The sequence below is a fragment of the Crocodylus siamensis genome, chromosome 3 (assembly GCF_052110815.1).
Source record: "Crocodylus siamensis isolate JL-2025a chromosome 3, ASM5211081v1, whole genome shotgun sequence".
In the NCBI taxonomy this organism is placed as follows: Eukaryota; Metazoa; Chordata; order Crocodylia; family Crocodylidae; genus Crocodylus; species Crocodylus siamensis.
Genome location: NC_143397.1, coordinates 148,801,146 through 148,820,151, shown reverse-complemented (window position 1 = coordinate 148,820,151; position 19,006 = coordinate 148,801,146). Strand labels below are relative to the sequence as shown.

At 44.1% G+C, this 19,006-nt stretch overlaps 1 protein-coding gene across 1 annotated transcript in view; it reads right to left on the bottom strand.

Moving 5' to 3' along the window:
* Positions 1 to 19,006, bottom strand: part of SCGN (secretagogin, EF-hand calcium binding protein) — a 48,162-nt gene that overhangs the window by 20,319 nt on the left and 8,837 nt on the right. The window contains exons 3-6 of the mRNA XM_090037293.1: positions 5,090 to 5,182; positions 4,759 to 4,848; positions 3,037 to 3,093; positions 1,507 to 1,584 (exon numbers count right to left, since the gene is read on the bottom strand). Coding sequence (XP_089893419.1) covers positions 1,507 to 1,584; positions 3,037 to 3,093; positions 4,759 to 4,848; positions 5,090 to 5,182 — 318 coding nt within the window. The remainder of the gene's footprint in view (positions 1 to 1,506; positions 1,585 to 3,036; positions 3,094 to 4,758; positions 4,849 to 5,089; positions 5,183 to 19,006) is intronic.

Genomic DNA, 19,006 nt, shown 5'->3' with positions numbered 1-19,006 from the left:
AGCAGGACAGGCCCTATGAGGAGAGGCTACGGGACCTGAACCTGTTCAGCCTCCAAAAGAGAAGGCTGAGGGGGGATCTTGTGGCCTGTTATAAACTAGTCAGAGGGGATCAGCAGGCACTGGGGGAGTCACTGTTCCCCCGAGCACTGCCAGGAGTGACCAGGAATAATGGTCACAAGCTGGCAGAGGGTAGGTTTAGGTTAGATATCAGGAAGCGCTACTTCATGGTCAGGGCAGCTAGGGTCTGGAACCAACTTCTAAGAGAAGTGGTGCAGGCTCCTACCCTGGGGGTGTTTAAGAGGAGGTTAGATGAACATCTTGCTGGGGTCGTTTGACCCCAGTACTCTTTCCTGCCATGGCAGAGGGTCAGACTAGATGATCTGCTCAGGTCCCTTCCGACCCTAGAAACTATGAAACTATGAAACATCTCCAGTTCAATACTGACATCAGAAATGAACTAGTTTTCTTTCAGAATTTGTTTTCTGTGGGTTGGTAGGTGGATAGACAAACAGATAGCATTGTCCTGAAAATCAAGTTTAGATTCGTGACTTTCAAAGGGGATTGTTTATTTAAAAGATTATATCACTGGTGGCAGGTTGAGAGTTACACAATGGCAGGGCAGAAAGGAAAGTTGGAAGCCTATGGTGGTAACGAGAACCAGCAGGGCCCTGTAGGTTTGGAGAAACAAAAGATCTGGAAGCCTGTCCATGTGGGAGGATCAGTGTCCATCAAGGGGAAAGAGGGAATGGAAGGTCAGGTTGAAGCTATGTGTACAAGAGAGGCGGCCTCCTTAACTGAATTTTAAACAAACTCAAGGGTTCAGAGCTCACTTTGTTTTGGTTGAAATTCAGATAATTTTTAGTGCTTTGTGAAAAGGCACTGTTCGGTTCCAACTTCAGTTTCGAGGTCTGGATGGAATAGTGTTTTGTACTGAAAATAATTTCGAGTCAAAACAGCCTCATTCTTTTGCTTTGTTGAAACAGTGAGGCTGTTTTGATCCTGTTTCAACCGTTTTGCCGGACCATGGGGCTGGGGAAAGGAACTCAGCCCAGATCACGCTGGGGGGTGACTTCCCATTCCCAGCGCTATAGTCGAAACATTTCAACTAGTCTTATTTTGTTTTGAGGCTATTTCGACAGACTTTGTTTCATTTAAATTTTGCTGTTTCGAACTCTAAATTAGTCGAAACAGTGTCAAAACCTAAGGGCTGTTGAAACTTTGCACAGCCCTAGTAATTTTTTTATAATAAATAGTTCAATTCAACCCAGTCTGGGCTGCCTCGGAACAGATTTAATTTACTAATCTCCATTTTTTTCTGATACAGTGCAAACAAATAGCAAAATGAGCAATTTGTAATTTATAGCTAATACTTTGCAGTGATGCTTGGGAATAAGGAACATCTCTGATTATACATCTGGACAACACCTAGATCTGCGGCCTCTGATCCTGATAGTGACTTTTAGATGGTGCTGTAATATAAATAAAATTAATATTATCTTTGCTTACCATTGTATCAGTGTAGTCTTCAAGCTTTGCTGCAGGGATCATCTTTCTGTGTTGCAAAAAAAGATCTTTCAGGAAGTCCTATGATCATAAAAGAGTCAGAAAGAAATGGTGCAGGCTATAATATTAAGAAATGAGGCATCACTTGAGCAAAGTACCTAAAATGTGTTTAATTTTAAGCAAAAAATTCCATTGACTCCATTTTAATTTAACATGAGCTGAAAACATTTTAAGTTGCTTTTACTTGCTGGGTTTTCAAAGGACATATTAACATAATGATATTCTTTCACAACAAAGATAATAGAACATTTAATTAGAAATTCTGCAGCATGAGACAAGCAGGATGTTTTGATATTAAATAATACCCCAAACTCCCATAATTTTCTAATCTAATAGGGGCCAAACTTTTTTTCAGGCATGCTACAAATTACATTTCAAGTGTCACTCTGATCCCCTTCCCCTACTAGATCTGCTGCTCTGCCTTCTGCTCCCCACCTAATCCGCTCTCTATTCTATGCTTCCTGCTTTGTGCTCCCTGCCTGATTTGCTTCTTTGCTTTCTGCTTCCTGCCTTATCTGCCACTATGCTACCTGTCCCCTCCTGATCTGCTGTGGAACACAGAGGGACTGCCCGTGCCAAGTTGGCCACCCCGTCCTAACCCATTTTAAATTACAGTTGTCATGATTCAGCAGTGCACTCACTTTGTATTCACTTAAATCTGTGCTTAGACATATGCTGAAATTCCCACGCATGTTAGCCTCCAAACAAGGAGCAGTGTTGGAGTGCATGTGGTGCTGTACTAACCTGGTTACATTACTCCCAGTGTGGGAGCCAGTGGATCTCGAGTTATCGCAGCCTGTCTCAGTATGCACCTCACAGACATCCCCAGCATGACTTAAACATGTGTTTCGAGTTAAGCTTTGCTAACAAGAGGCAGACTTCTGGACATGGTTGATATGAAGTATTTGACTATATGCTTTCTTGCTTTGGTGTCTGAGGCAATAGGCTTGGCTTAACAATGACGTAAATGTTGGGACAAATCCTTTCCTTCCCCTGCTTTTCAGAAAGCTTTTCATAAACAGATCTAAACTGAGTTATGACACTAATTAATAAAATTAATTAATCATGTGGAACTGCAGTGTCTCTGTTTAGCAGGGACAGGAATAAAGAGGCTGGACTAGGGAATGCGCACATCCATAGACCAGGGAGCCATGCTGTGTGGTGGATCTTCTCACAACTGTGCAGAGGGAAGTTGGCGTGGGCTGGGGAGAAGGCTAGAAGTATGGTCAGTAGATCTACAAATAAGAGGATTTACTGGCTACTTCTGGATACCAGCAGAAGCAGAGAACATGATGGAGTCACAGTGATAGCACATGTGCTCATTGCTAATGTCAATTTCTACAGAAAAACTTTAAAATGCCATTTACCAATCTAATGAAAAGCCAGTAGAATGACTAAAGCCAATGGAATAGATCCACACTGATTTAAAATGTCCCATAAGTCAAACCCAGGGAGACAATTAGAATAACTTACTTTGAGCTCACCAGCGGAAATAAATCCACTGCTATCCGCATCATATTTGCGCCAAATCTAGGAAGGGACAAATTGGCAAGGCCTCAGATTAATCATCAAAGGTGGTTATGCAGCTCATAAAGATCTATCAGTTCCACAATGTCCATGTAACTGTATTATTCAACACTTAATTTATTGTGGACAAAATAAAATTATTCACACAATAATTTTTACATTAATTTACTATTACAGTAATGTGTATGATGGGCTGGAAAAAAAATCATCATCTGTTTAATACAGATACTTTTCTTATAAAGGAGATACGTAGTCAGAGAGAGAAACTGATTAAATTTTCTTACTTCATTTGTACATGCAGTTACCATGGTTGCTCACTCAGAGTAGTAATTTGCCTGTGTAAATTATCACTTAGAGGAATAACTACCCATTTGTACTCACAGGCACCCAACTTGCATACAAAATCAAGATAACTGCAAGCATGCGTTCAAAATCAAGCCTTTGTAGTTGAGAATATGTTGAAACTAAGAGTTTATATTCAATAATAACTTTAAAAAGTTCTCATGCCTGGAGATTTTCCCATGGGAGCCTGTTGCTCAGATGTCCAGAAAGCAGCTTTGCAAAATTCCATTGATCTCTTACCGTATTTTTATGGGCAAATATTTTAGTGCTCAAGGATAACATCCATCATTATAAAGGACAAGCTGGTAGATTCTGTGTAGATAAATTTTGGGTAGATCATTTTTCAGGATAGTTCTGCAAAGCTGATACAGCAGGGGTTTTCAACCTTTTGGGGTCATTGTACCCCTGTGGCCAGTCAAGCATGCTGGTGGCATGGTAGCAGCAGAAATGCTGGAAACAGTAATGGTGCCTGCTGCCAAATACTCCCTGAGGGCATCACAAGTACCCTCAGGAGTACGCGTACCCCCAGTTGAAAACCCCTGTGATATCGAGTTTATGCACCAGCTAGCAACACCAAGAGTTGCTAGAGACAGGTTTCCAAAACTGTGCAAAATCTGATTAATTGAGACACTTGAGCATCTTCCAAATATATAAGAAATTCCTTGGGAGGCTTTGGGTTGCTAGAGAGGTTCCCATGAGACCTCCCTTGCTGCTGTACAGACTGTAGAAGAGAAAAGTGGGCATACGCCAGAGCATCCTTACACATCAGTGCATCCCAACTGATAGTGTGGCCTTTCGGGACTGGGGAGAGCCTGTTCAACTCAAAGAAACCTTCAGCCCATTCTAGGCTCCAAATTACCAGGGAGGGAGGGAGGGAGAAAGGGAGGGAGCCTGCACAGCACGGTGGCAGAAAGTTTCGTGTCGGGCCCATGCTGATCTTTGCTAGGTTCACCTGGATTCATGAAGATCCCATGACCTACTCAGGTCTCTGTTTACAGCTATTCTGTTCAGTGCAGCGGTCCAGTAACCTTTCTTCCCAGAAGGCATGGACTCTTTCATCATTATTTGAGAAAGTTTGCCAAGTGCAAGTATCTGTTTTGGACCTCTCTGGTTCTGTCTGCCCTGTCTACAATTATTCTGTTCTTTGAATAAGTCTCTTAAAATGTTCTTTCTTCCAATGATGATCACACAGCCTTCAGAAATAACACTGTGCTTTCCTTACTGAGCAATATTCCATAGGAGTCCAAAAGACACCCACCACAATAAGAGTTTGCTAAGTGCCATTCAGATGGGGAGTAACATGGAAGAAAAGATCAAGACACGCACCCGCATAAACTCCACGCTGTTGTCCAAGGGAGTTTCCCGCCGGAAAAGCAGCAGAAAATTCTCATCATCTGGCAAGATCATGTTTGCAAGCTAAAAAGGGGAAGTAAAGATCAGAGTAAATTTCCATGACTAATGACCTCAGCAGAAAATAAATGCAAACATGTTTCTATGGAAACAAAGCCCAGAACAAGCTGTTTGAAATTTACACCTACCTTGGCTAATCTTTTTTTTTGCCCCCATTATCTGCAATATGTCCAAGATGACCCAGTTACCCTTGAATCACTTCCCAATGTTACCCCTTTTCAGAAAAGTAGTGTTTTTTGGCAGTTACCTCCTGTATTTGCAAACGTCCATCTGCTGTGACATCGTAGGAGGACATGAACTGCTCTTTCATTCTCTGCACCTTTTCCTCTGTTAGGGTGTCCTATGGATTGAAACACAACAGACACACAAAGCCCCTGAGGGTGGTAGAATACAGCACCCCGGATTAAATTGATTATGATTTCCAACTGCCCTTCATAACAGAACACGAATGTCGTGTGCTGCCGGAGGCTGGGGGGGCATGGTGAGCTCCTGCAGGCAGCAGCAGTGCTGTCAGTGGTGGGAGCATGGTGATGGCAAGCAGGGAGCTCCTGCAGGCAGCTGCAGCACTGTCAGCAGTGGCAGGGGAGGGGAGGGGAAGGGGGCGTGCTGACCAGTGGTCGCTGACCACCCGCGGACACTGCTGGCAGTGGCTATCACGGACCACCCACAGATGCTGCCGGTGGTACCGGTAGTGAGGGGGGCTGGTGAGTGGTGATTGCCCACTGGCACCGCCGACAGTATCAGTGGCGCCTTTTCACAGGGGATGCACCACCGCTCTCAGGGGATGCACATGCACCTGCACGCACCCCCTATGCATCACCAGTGCTTCATAATAAGACTTCTAAGGGGATGTTTACACCACGTCCTCAGTAAGACCAGACATGGCATTGAAAAATCAGCCCTGCTCTTTGGCTGCCTACACACGTGCTTGGGGGTGAAAGGCAGCTGTTTTAATTAGAGCAGTTTCTGGACAGCTGCTCTAATTAAAACAGCTCACCGTTATGTGTATTAAGCCCCTGTGCATTTCAAAATGGCTGTGGGACGCTTTCTCTAAAACTCATTCAACAAGGTTTAATAAAGTGCCCCTGCAGCCATTTTGAAATGGGGGGGGAGGGGCGGTTAATACAAATGATGGTGAGGCAATGCTGGAGCATTCTCTTTAGAATGCAAATGAGCGCATCTATAGGCAGACTTTGTGTTTGGCTCACAAATTTCCGTATGTTATATTATAGTTGGGTGTGGTCCCAGGCATGCTTGAGATGCTGGAGCCAGGGTATGTACTTGGAACCATGATGAGCCATCTCCTCTGCAAAGCTGCAAGCTCAGGCATATTCATAATTGATATTTGTGGGTGCTGCTTGTTTCTTGGTGATGTGCTCTGTCCTCATCAGGATGTAGTCGAGGCATTCCTTGAAGCTCTATACACAGACACTATGTTGGATGAATTTTAGAAAATAATCTCATGCTTAACTTGGTGGCCAATATGCAGTATGATGCATACCATGGGGCCAGGTCCTATTCTACCTGTTAATTTAGATACCTAGGTGCCACCCTCTTCAACACTGCTCGAGTCTGTGGAAAACCACTTGTGCATTTATTTTTCTCCACCTTAGGCTTAAGACTAAATCACATAAAGTGTTGAGGAAGGTAATCTGCTCACCTTCTATTTTAACAGTTTTTCAGGGACACGAGCAGGGTGTCATAGGACCATACTTAGATGCCCAAATACTAGAATAGGATCTGGCTTCATATCTGGCATCTGCACAACACTAAATGTTTCAATGTCAAAATCTCTTTGGCCAGCTGGTCCTGCACTGCCGCTGGGATTTTGTTTTGGTGGAGTATTCCTCAAAACACTCCCCTAATCCCTGAACTACATCTTCATATTTTTTTCATTAGGTTATCTGTTTTAGCAGGCATCAGAGGTAGTAGAGCCCTGAGCCTGTCTGTCTGTTACTCTAGTTTCTTATCACTATGACCAATGTGGTGGATTCCAGAACAAGAAATGCTTTCAAGTCCTGGAAATGTTTCTGTTAATAATAGTTTAAATATGTTTGTATCCTGTTTATGCTTTTGCATCTAGTGGCTTATGCCCACACTTTTTAGGAGATATGAGGAGGCTGGTATGTGCTGTGGCAGGTATTATACTAACTTGTGCACCAGTGTCCAACTGTATCTGACAGCATTCACCATCAGTGGTAACCTCTTTGAACATCTGGTCTGTCTGGGCTGCATGAGCTAAGGCTATTTTGGTCAGAGAGCATTAGAAGGGGTATACCTAATAGTGAAGGGGAAATGCACAAAACAGGTAATTAGCATTTCTGTAGGACCAATGGCCTGTACCAGGGCTGTCCAACTAGTGGCTCTTGGGTTGCATACAGCCCACAAGGACTTAACTTATGGCCCTTGGGCTCCTGGTCTTGGAGCCAATCCTCCCATTGTTCTCCTGCTACTGCTGTAAGGTCTCTGGTTTCCCTCTCCCCACTCCAGGTTCACTTGCTTGCTCCTACCCGATGCAGCACAGCACAGGACAGCACAGCAGACATGTCTACATGGTGGCAGTGGGGGAGGTGCACAACAAGGAGGTACCTGCCATGTTGTGAGGGAGTTGGCACCATGTGGTATGTGATCCATGCAGCATGTGCACTGGGGGACATGAGACCCTCCAGGCCATTCACACGTTGGACAGCCCTGTCCTATATGTTCAGACAAACTGAACTAACAAGACAAACTGAAGAAGAAACATCCAATTACATTCATGCCCTCTCCTTGCTTAGTTTAGGCAGATATCACTATCGACCTACTTCAGGGCTCACATGCCTTCTTGAACAGTGGTTCCCAAACTTCAGTGGCCCAATACTGAGCCAATAATATGTTTCAGGCAACTTTGCACTTCACTCCGTCTGTCAACCTGAAGAAATACGTTACTGTAGGATGCAAAATTTCCGGTGGCTGTGAGAAACATGAAATGGTTTTAGGAGCAAAATGCTGTCTTAGAGCCATGGGTGGGGGTCACTGGTCTCATGCATCTGGTTCTGGCCACTGTCTGAGACAGTTTCTGAACTGGCTGAATCTTAGATTTGATCTGGTACAGCAGTTCCTATGCACCTCTGACAGGTGGTCCTGGAAGATATTTGTTATGATATTTGCCAGGATGACTATTACTTTATAAATAGACAAGAGGAATATTACAGTCATAATCATTGGACAGAAGGGATGGGACATCAGTGCTCACTCCAGTTTGGGGTCAGACAGATTTAGACGTGATCTAAACATAGGAAAGACTGAGTACAGGGATGTGGATTAGAATCTGGGGAATCCTAATTCCTAATCCATACTAATTTTCTCTGTGGCCTTAGGTCAGTAATTTAACTCAAGCCCTGAATCTTTCATTCTAGCTTATTAAACATTTTGCAGGGTAACACTGGTTTGTGCTTTTTGTACAGCAACTAAAGCCAGCAGTGTATTACTGCTCTTAACTCTCACCTGAATGAATACTAGCTCACTGCGATTATTTGTAATAAGAATGCATACAGCTTGCATTTCCAAACTCTTTGGATGCAATGCATAATAGTAAGTAGTTAAATGATAATAATTTCCAGCTGCTGTAAAGTTTTACTAGGTTTCCCTTCTAGACTGTCTGCAACAGTCAACAACAGGTGTTGTTATTGCAGAATAACTCCAGGACTTCAGTGAGTATAGACAGACTGGAAACACAATATTGATTAACTCCTCATGCCGAAGTCATTATGCTCACATATCTTTACACATTCCTGTTTGCATTCTGACATCTTCCCAGAACCTAACACTGAACTACTATGGCATAACCAATACACTGTTGTCACCACTGCTTCTGAAAATATCCAGTGGACAAATAGTTTTGACTTCATGAGACTCTTCATATAGTTAAAATTATAAACCTGCTGGGTTTTTGCTTTATCTCCTTTCTCCTTTGTTGTCAACATCTCCCACATGTTTAGAAGTGCCCACAGTTTTCCAAATGCCTTTCATCTTTCACTAATAATAAAAAGATCTTCTTTATCCATTCTAACATCAGAACATAATTTGAACCTGGCTTCACAGAAAAAATGAGAGCTCACAAGTGCTCACATGCATGAGAACACTATTGACCTACACAGAAGTTTATGATAATGTAGCCAAGACAGGCCATTCTACATAGAAATATAAAGGAGAAATGTTAATCAATTATATCTCTTCTGTTTATAAATGTTGAGTCAAATTAATAGCACTCCGAGCAGAAAGACTGCAACTGCTCTTCTGGCCAGGTTCCATAAATCAATTTGTTATATGTGGGTGGGTGAATGGATGGATGAATAGGGCACTGTTAAACAAGTACAACACCGTTTTCTTTCACCACCACATTAAAACTCTTGTGCTATTTAAATCGCCTTCAGAATTCACCTTGAAGTTTCCCGGGCAGAAATTTCCCAGGCATTAGACAAATGTATCAGTCGCTTGCTTGAATAGGCTTGTGAAGTACTCTGAAATTATCCTCCTCCAGACCCAGTAGGGTAACTTATTTCTGAAACTATAATGATAGTTGATATTTGAAAAATGTGCTGTGGAATTCTGACTAGTCTTTTGTTATAAAAGCTTATTGTTCAGCATTGTTTCAGCTTTTAACCACTACTTCATTGATGGGAAGGAGAACTGTTAGCTGAATAAAAATAGGACTTTTTTTTACTAGTTAGTCTGTTGGATAAGTCATGTAGATATGCAACACTTAGAATGGATGCAGCCATAGTCCCAGTTGATCTGGGTCCAGACAGTCTCTAGCACTTCAAACCTCAAAGCAACCCATTTGTGTGCACTGTTATTCTTTTTCTTGTTTTACACTATGCAACAGTAGTATACTACTATCCGTAATCAGAAATTATAGAGCAAAGGCAGAGTTGAAAATGCTGAAACAAGGTTTTTGACTAGTTGTACTCAAAGTAAAGTATTTTGCCTATTGTAATTATATACACAAATAAAACAAATACCAATTTTCTGACTGCACATTACAGTCCAAGGTGACTTTTATTTTTTGCAGGAGAAACAAAAACTTGTAGAAATTTTCAGAGAAGTGTTTGTGTTTGTTTTGTTCTGAGCACTCCTGTCTTCTAAAAAATATTGGGTTGAACATTACGTGTGCTGGTCTAGTCTGTAATAATATTTCCATTTGCCTAAGTAATAAGAAAAATGTCAAAATCTGACTTTTTTAACACTATGACCTAACTTTGGAACACTGTTTATTTTGCCAGTGATCTGGGGCAGCTGAGACCTCTTTTCCCCTCAAAGCAGGGAGGAGAAGATATCTTACGGGATTGCCATGGAGCTGCTCCTCCATCTCTTTCTTGTACCACTGAAAGGGACATGCATATAGGCATGCTTTTGCAGCCCTAGGTACAGCTGTGCTGCTGGAGAGTCTGAACTGCTGCACGCTGAAAAAGGGGTGAGACAGTTTGCTCCCTGGGGGAAGGGAGAAGTAGGAGAAAAGTAGGTTCTTTGTCCTGTTTAGACTCTGCAATGATCTGTTCAGGGGGCTGGTTTTATTTCCACATGACTGCTGATTGTGAAGTGAGGCAGTGATTATGGAAAGGAGAGGCATAATACAGCAGCTTTGGACCCTGGGCAATGCCAGCACAGCAAATTTCTAGCTGTAACAGGGCCATTTTTGCATCCTGTCTCTCCCCAGAGGGCGTACCTGAGGCTACTGCCCTGGTCACTACCCTGCCACAGTTATGCTACTACTGGAAAGATAATAGCATGTTACCCATCAGTGGTATCTGTCACTGCAATGTTAATGTTGGAGGTTGCATGCCATTTCACACCACAGAAATAGTAAGAATTGTTACTCAACAACCTAGAAGGCATGAGTATAATATATGGGTCTTCAAACAAATGTTTAATAATGAGGAATATGTATACAGTACCATTATTATCATTTATATTATCCTGGTCCCTAGAAGGCCCAGTCACAGATGAGAACCTCTTTGTTTTAGGCACTGTACAGACATGGAATAAAGAAAGACTACCTGCCTCCAAGATCTCAGAAGCTAAGTATAAGCCAAGAGATGATAAATGGATAAAAGCAATGAATGGGGCGAGTACAAGACAGCATTAGTAATAATGCTTAGCATATCCATAGAGATGCATCTCATCAATGCACTCTAAAACATCAGCTAATTGCTGTCACTTAACTGCATTCATGTAATTGATTTTCAGTAATTTCCATGGTTTCAACAGACAAGATTCAAATGCTCCGGAGGGGGATAAAGAAATGTTGTACATTGGCAAGACACAGTTAATTTACACTGTGCAGATGCAGCCTGAGGAAGCAATTTCTTCATTCAGGAGACACTTCTGTAATGTGAAATGTAATTTCTAGTACCTTATTAGTGTTCTCCACTTCCCTACCTCCAAGCCCCCTCCTCACATCTTGTGCAATTGGAGTTTGTCTGTACAATAAGGATCAGAAAGAGAGAAAAAAGGTGGGGATGAAACCACAATGTGCATACTCTTTGACCAACATCAACTACTTAGGAATAGAGTTAAAGCCATGGAGTACAGGTAGGCATTACATATAAAGTGGGATTGTGAAAGCAACCCCATCTCTCTGGAGTATTAACTTGCTATCTAACAAAAGCTTGAGGCAAAAAAATAAAAAAGATGAGAAAAAGAAAGGAAGCAAAACAAAACTAAACTAAAACCCCAAAACAAATTCTAGTAGCTGCAAATGCATTGGGGTTATGCTACATGTAGTGCAGTGTTGTGAATTACAGTGGGCATGGTAGTGTGGTGATAGCGAAGTTCTACTCAGGAAGGTGTTTCCTTAAAAGTACCAGAATGTACCTCCAGGCCTATTGTTTTGTAAAGTGAGATGTGTCATGCATCAAGAGAGAGAAACACTCTAGAAAATCCTCTGGCTCCCCTACAGGTAGGTGTGTGTGTTGGGGAAGGGTGCGTGGAATGCCCTGGAGTCAGTGACCATTAGGGATGGCTGGAGAGTGGGGGCTCCCTGTGAGGAAGAGGGGGGAATGGAAGTCCCCAGGCAAGGGAGCTAGTTGTGACTGAGAGGAGGTTGACCCAGGGCAATTTTTATAGGAATTTTGATGAGGGCTCGGTGGTAGTCTGAATGCAGACTAAGGATTTTGTTAGGTTTATTTTGTTGTCAAAGTCTCTGAATCACATTTTCTTATGTATTTGTTCTTCCTTTTAATGAACCCTTTTGTTTTTCTGTTACTTTACCAAAATGCCTGTGATAAATCCTGATTTCTGGGCAATTTAATAACCTGGGCATACCCATTCATCAGAGTGAGGGACCAATAAGCTCACACAAACCCAGGGTCTATCTCTGGGAGCACCCTAAAGCCCCAGGGTTTTGTCACGGGATAACTGTAACCTCCCATGCTTGTCCTTTGATGAATGGCGGGACTTCTTGCCGAAAGAGGGTGTATTTGTTCTCTAGTGTGTAGACAGTTTGCTTGTTTGGGCATTTCCGTGGGTGCTATAAGTCCTCACCTGCCATGTCTTTGGTGTTATAGAAAATAGAGAGCCTGATCTTCCATGCCCTCATGCAGCCTTCACATGGACACCACGGGTCCTGTGTCTCAGGGCTCCGCCTCCCCTACACCCTGCCTAGCGCCTCCCAGATGACAATACGGGTAAAGAGTGTCCAGACCAAATTTCAGCAGTCTCTGTTTGGCGTTGTGGCAACAGGTTACCCAAATCCTCCACGCTGGTATATCTCTTCCACTCAGGACGTAAAAGCCCATTTGAAAACTCTGTACACTCATGCTAGGGAAATTTAGCTCTCCTTCCCCTCTGGTCAGCTACTGTACTCACAGCTATGCTGTTCTGTCTGCAAGTCATCCTGGCATGCCTCTGGGCATTGCTGCTGCCAAGGCCCAGTCCCTGCTTTCTGGTAAGTGCTCCCGTTCCTCCAAGAGAGGTCCAGTGGGACTTGCTTGCTACCACAGTTCCCACTATTTGCCCCTGCCGGGGCAATCCCTCTGGCATGCAACTGTCACGGTCCTGCCACAGCCACTTCTGGTCCCCTGGCACTTTGGGTTTGGGCTGGTTTTAGGCTCCACCGCTGCATTCTGCCCCTCCTGACATGCCCTGTGGGTCCTTAGCAGCCAGGCTCAACCTGAGGCCAGCGACCCCAGACATGTCTGACATGCTTCTGGGTCGCCATCAGGGAGCCTTGGCCTGGGTGTGGCCATGGCCAATTGAGATCTGCTGCCGCAATGACTTGGAAGAAAAGAGGAACACAGGACTAGAAGGGGCCTGTTGGGCCATTGAGTCCCATCCCTGCTGTTGCAGGTAAACCTGTCATAAACAATTGTACAAAAAGATCTATAAGAACATCCATTCCAGCCCTGTTTGCATAGCACAACCTCAAAGCACCCCACGGACAAACATGGGATCTTTAGTATTAACTAAAAAAAGAAAATTCTACAGTGTGCCATAAGAAAAGAGTAGGAGAGACAGAGGAAACATCAATGCCTGAGGTCTGGTCACCAGTTAAGTGAAATATGTCCAGCTGATCCTAAGAAGAGGATCACCCCTCCATGCTGTTGAGGAAAGAAAACTGCCCCATCCTCCATAGTCCCTGCCCATCTGACCTGTTAAAAATTCCCTTCTGGCCTTGCTCTGGGGATTATTTATTCCTGAGCATGTGGCAAGGCACGTCAGCAAGGCACTTGAGGTTTCCCAATGCCACTTATGAGCACTAACACAACACAGCCAGTCTCTATTGCCAGCTGTGGCCAAAGTCCCATGCTTCAGAGGAACCAGGGGAAAACCTAGAAGCAGTGTAATCATTCAAAGGCATAAAAAATGAATTCTTCCTGGTTCATGCATGCAGCCAGCAGCCTCCATAAAGCATTAATTAGCTATGGGATTATTACAGTATAATACAATGCAACAAAGACTGTGACTGTTATAGGAATGAATAGGACAAGAAAGGTAATCCAGAAAGGATGCTCTCATCCAGGCCAACCTTCCTTACCTGCACACATAGAGTTCCCTATAATGTAAACTAAAACATGTCTGTAAACTTACTTGATGAAGCCTGGAATCATGGAAGCCCATCACCACTAAGCAAAAATGCTCCAATGCTCTCCTCCTTCTCATACAAGGGAGCTATGTCTCACTCTGACACTAATTTGTTTAGCTTCAGCCTCTGCCTTAATGTCAGCAAAGTCAAGAAGCTCTACCCCACTTGAAACTTTCCACTTGTGTAAACACCTGCATGGCAATCAAGTTTCCTTTCAACCTTCTCACAGGGATAGCAACCTCATGAATCATTTGCTCACATGCTCTAAATATTATACCAAGAACATCTCTATTCTATCATATTATTCCTTGCATAAACATGTGTTGAAGGACTCTGGGTGCCATGCCCTCCACTCCCCTACAATGTTCAGAAGACTCTTCCAGAATGTTAATGGTTAGAAATCACCTTCTAATATCCAAACTAAATGTATTTGTCGCAGGGCGCTAAGGTGCCTGATCCTCTAAGAGCAGAAACTGCCTAGGGAGAGAGCCCAAATAGCCAGACAGAAACCCACATGTGCCAGTTATTATGGCAACAGGCTAATGAACAAGTTAGCCTGCACCTGCACCTGCACCTGGTCAGTTGACCGGAAGAGGCAGGGCCCTGGGCATATATAAACCCCAGGGCTGCGACTAGAGGTTTAGTTCTCTGGCAGTAGCTAAGAGGAAGGAGACTCCAGGGAAGAATTGCCCAGAGATTCCGGGACTGCCTGATATGCTGCATACTGGGCTAATGGAGCTCCAGGAGCTCAATAGGTACCATAGCCTACAAAGCAGTTAGTGCTGGAGAAAGTTTGACTTTTTAAAGGGACAGAGCACACCCTGAACCGCTTATATTATGTTATAGCCCAGGGGCTCATGCTTAAGTCGCTGTTTATGAATACCGGAGGATCGGGCTGAGGCTATAGGGGAAGGAGGAGGCTTCACTGGGACCCACTACAGTGTGGGAACACCAGCACCAGAGAAGGGTGCAGCAAAAAGGGGGTGAACAGACCCCAGCACCAGGTGGGGCACTGCCAGAGGGGTGCAGAAAGTCCAGCACCAGTATGGGGTGCAGAGACAGGGCTGCAGAGAGCCTGGTGAGGACAAGAGGCCAAGCTGTAGCAAGGCCCCAGGAGAGACAATATTTAAATGACATCTGCGAGGCTTGGGGCACGGTAAAGGGGCAGCTTTGGAGCCACGCATCTAGCCCATAAGGCTGAGAGTGTCCTGGAAGGCATCCATTTTAAGCGGGATCCAAAAAGGGATTCAAGAACTCACGTGGTCAACGGGGTCCAGCAGGACCGTGTCCAGACAATAAGATCAAGGGCAGCCTTCCTATATTATAATTACCAGCAAGACATGGCAGGTGAGAAAGAGGGTGCCCATTGGGCAGGACTGGCATGGTCAAGGAGCCCCAAGGGTATCATGGCCATCCCTGGGGACCCCATCCTGTGACAATATTCATGCCCAGCTTGCACCCCATTGATTTTGGCATTCATAACTGCCCTTTAACTGAAATAAATCTTCTTCCCTGACATTCCCACCTCCCAAATGCATTTATAAAGAAAAAGCATATATCCTCTCAACCTACATTTTGTTAAGCTACACCAGCCATGCTCTTTTGAACTCCTTTCCTAAAATGTATTCTTTATTCCCCTATCCATCCTAGAAGCCCTTCTTTATACCCACTCAAGTTTAAATGAACCTTTTGTGAATGTAGGTAAACAGAAGTATACACAGTACTGTAAATGGGGTCTGACTAATGTTTTGTACAGTGGTACTCTTGCTTCCCCAACTGTTAAAAAAATACCCCTCTAACACCTCCAGAATTTTATTGGCCTTTTTGTATTGGCTGCAACATACTGGCAGATCATGGTTATCCTGTAATCAATCAATACACCCAAGTACCTCTTTTCCTCCGATATGTCTAAGCTCCGAGACCTTAGAATATAGTAAAAGTTCTTGGTATTAGCCTCTAAGTGTATAACGGTGCACTTTGTGCTATTAAATTTCATACCATTCCTATTACTCCAATCTAACAGGTTATCTAATGCTTCCTGTATGAACATACACTCTAGACAGAATACAGCTATATAAACTAACAGCTGTAGTCAAACAATCTTTTTTCTTAAATGCTGACGCTGTTATTACATAATCCTCTGTTAGAGATGAACACTACTGCTTAAAAGCTGCTTAAGACTTTTCATTTTAAACCACCCTCCTCATTTCAATCACTTATTAAACTTTTCAAAATTTGCTAAAATGTTGCAGATGTATTGTTCTCTGCCAGACGAATATTGCTCTAATGGAAAGTTTAACCAGAAATTATACAAAGCTTTCCCAGGACAGTTTTTGTGGGCCAAAGTTCTGCATCACTCCAACAGGAAGCTAACGCTGTTCTTACTGCAGGTGGGTGCTAGTACCAACTTTTCCTGCCTTTTCCAAAGAGTGTGCATGTCAATGAGAAAGAATCTTCTCTAGGTTGCAATCACTATTGTTGGCTGAGGGGAGGAGGGGTACAGTTTGCCATTAAGTATAGGCTATAAAATGCTGTGATATTTTTTGTTAATTTTCCAGAATCAAAGCTGAGTGTAATTAAGGAGATTTTTCTTCCAGAATGACAGACAGGTAGCATTAGAAATGTGATACAGTGGTATACAGTGTGAGAAAGAGGAATCAAAGATGACCCAAATTAGCAAGGGTAGTAAATCTCTTACCAGGGAAATAGAAGACAGGAAGGGCCCATCACTACTCTAAGTCAGTGACAGGCAGCAGCTTCCAAGCAACAAATGGAAGTTATCACCTGAGGCTCTTCGCAGAAAATGTTACCACAGGCCGCTTTTTCCCTCCCTGCAGGCATTGGATATATCTTTTTTGCTGTCAGTAAATGCTTAACATTTTTTACATTTCCACATCTTGAAGTGTGGAAACGTTAGTTAATGGACTGTCATTTCCCCACTTTGAACTAAATTATGTTTCCAAAATTCATAATCTGGGTGTATGTGTTGTTGGGGCTCTTTGGTTCACACTGACTGCTCATGTGACTCCAAAACCAGTCAGGACTGCATGTTGCAGCTCTGAATGCAGTGAAACCACAGGAAGGAAAACCACTTGTCTCTAGTTTTCATGTTGGGTGGGAGGAATAGGTGGATCATTCTACTAACAAAGAGTTAAATCTGCATTTGATTAAAATGGAGACTGTGGGTATAGACAGGCCCTCATTTGTAGCACTACAAAATTTCAGCACCTTCCAGCACTACACAAATATGGCTCTATGGTGGTGCACAGGGGTTCCAGCCCCCTTGGCTGGAGAGCTACAAAGTTACATCAAAGGTAGCGTCTCTATTCAGGGGGCAATTAGGAGCTGCTCCTTGGGTCCCCCTGCCTCTAAGGAAGCCCAGCCTGATCACTGAGATCCTGCCCTCTCCCCTGCTGGGGAATGTGGCAGGGGCAGGGACAATGCGTAGGCGGTGCACCCCCTGAGTGTGGCAGTGCACCCCCTACAAAAAGGTGCCTGTGGGCGGTTGCTGCTTGCCACTCCACCGCCAACATCGCTGCCGGCTGACCCTTGGTTGGTGCTCATCACCTCCCTGCCCACTGCTGACAGTGCCAGTGGCATCTGCGGGAGCTCCCCTGCTTACCGCCACCAGGCTCCTGCTGCTTCCACCACTGCTGCTGTGCTTCCACTGCCACCGTGCCCCACCAACCGCTGGGGGCAAGCATTGTTCATGGACAGAAGCCAAGTTCTCAATGACTGCGGGGGAGCAGCTGCAAAGAAACAACTGCCAAAGACAGCTGCCAGCCCGGCAGGGGAGCCAGAGGTGAAGAGATGTTCTCCTCACTCCTGCCACCCCCTGTAGTGTCACTGATGGAGCCTCAGCTCTTGCTGGAATTCCCTCACCCTAATGCTTCCCCTTCTTCTCCCAAGCCTTCTCCCATCCGGTGCTGGGGAAGCATTGAGGGGGAGTTTGGTTTAAGGTGAAACAATTTCCTCTACTATTTGAAGTGTCCCAGGAAGAACTGGGGCTATTCAAGCAGTGATGGGAATTTGCTTCCTGATTCACCACTGGGTGGGCTATCATGAAGCCTGCTGCTCTATTCCTTTCTCTCCCCTTTAGAGTGGGTGAGGGAAAGCAAAGAATTCTGGGATGCTGGGGGTCCTAGAGACCCCTGTGGTGCTATGTGCAATTGTACAGACTTTACCAGCAGCACTACAAATTGTAGCCATCCCAAGAAGCTTCTCTTTGAATGTGCTAATGTTCTGCTGCAGTTTCAGTATCTTTGTAGTGCTGCTAGCAGCTTGAATGGCTGCATGCTTGCTTTTTGTGGCATTAGAAGGATGTACTTAATGCCACAAATGCAGGGTGGCCATTGACATATCCCCAGAATAAAGAACATCCCCTTGGGGAGTGGGGAGGGTGTGTGTGTGTTGGGGGGAAACTACCAGCCCTTTTGGCCAATCAGGGCTGCCACCTTCTCAGCCGATCATCAGTGAGGGGTGGGTGGGGGCGGTCACAAGCCCCTTGGCCAATCAGCAGCAAGGGGTGGGGCACCCAAAAGGCCCCTCCCTCCCTCCCTCTCTTTCTCCTGGCTGGCTCCTCCTGGCTGTGCACAGCACTACCTGTAGGCATAGCCAATTGAATCATGAGGACAAATGATTGACATGTATTTTCACCAATTAACTGAAAAACAGAACTTTTTGCAGTCCATTCCTCGTTTAGAACTGGACAGGGAACAAAGCGTTTAAAAATGGGATGGTCTGGTACAAAACAGGACAATTGGCCACCCTACACAAATGTATCCATGGCCTAAAACAATTGTGGAAGAGGGACTTCACCCCCTTCCTAGCTATCATATACTGGTCCTGTGCCAGTACCTCCTAAGAGTTATTGAGCATTCTCTGTGCTCACTGAAGCCACTGGTAAGGGAACGTGCCTGATGCTTTTCAGGACTTCGTTTACATATTATTACCAAAAAGAAGGTTACATAGTTTTGCCTTGAAAACATACACCGAGGTTAAAATATTGCACATACCATTCCTCATTTAAATCTCTTGGGAAATTTATTTCACAAGAACTTTTCATATTAAAGATATTATTCCGCAAAGCTTTGCATGAAA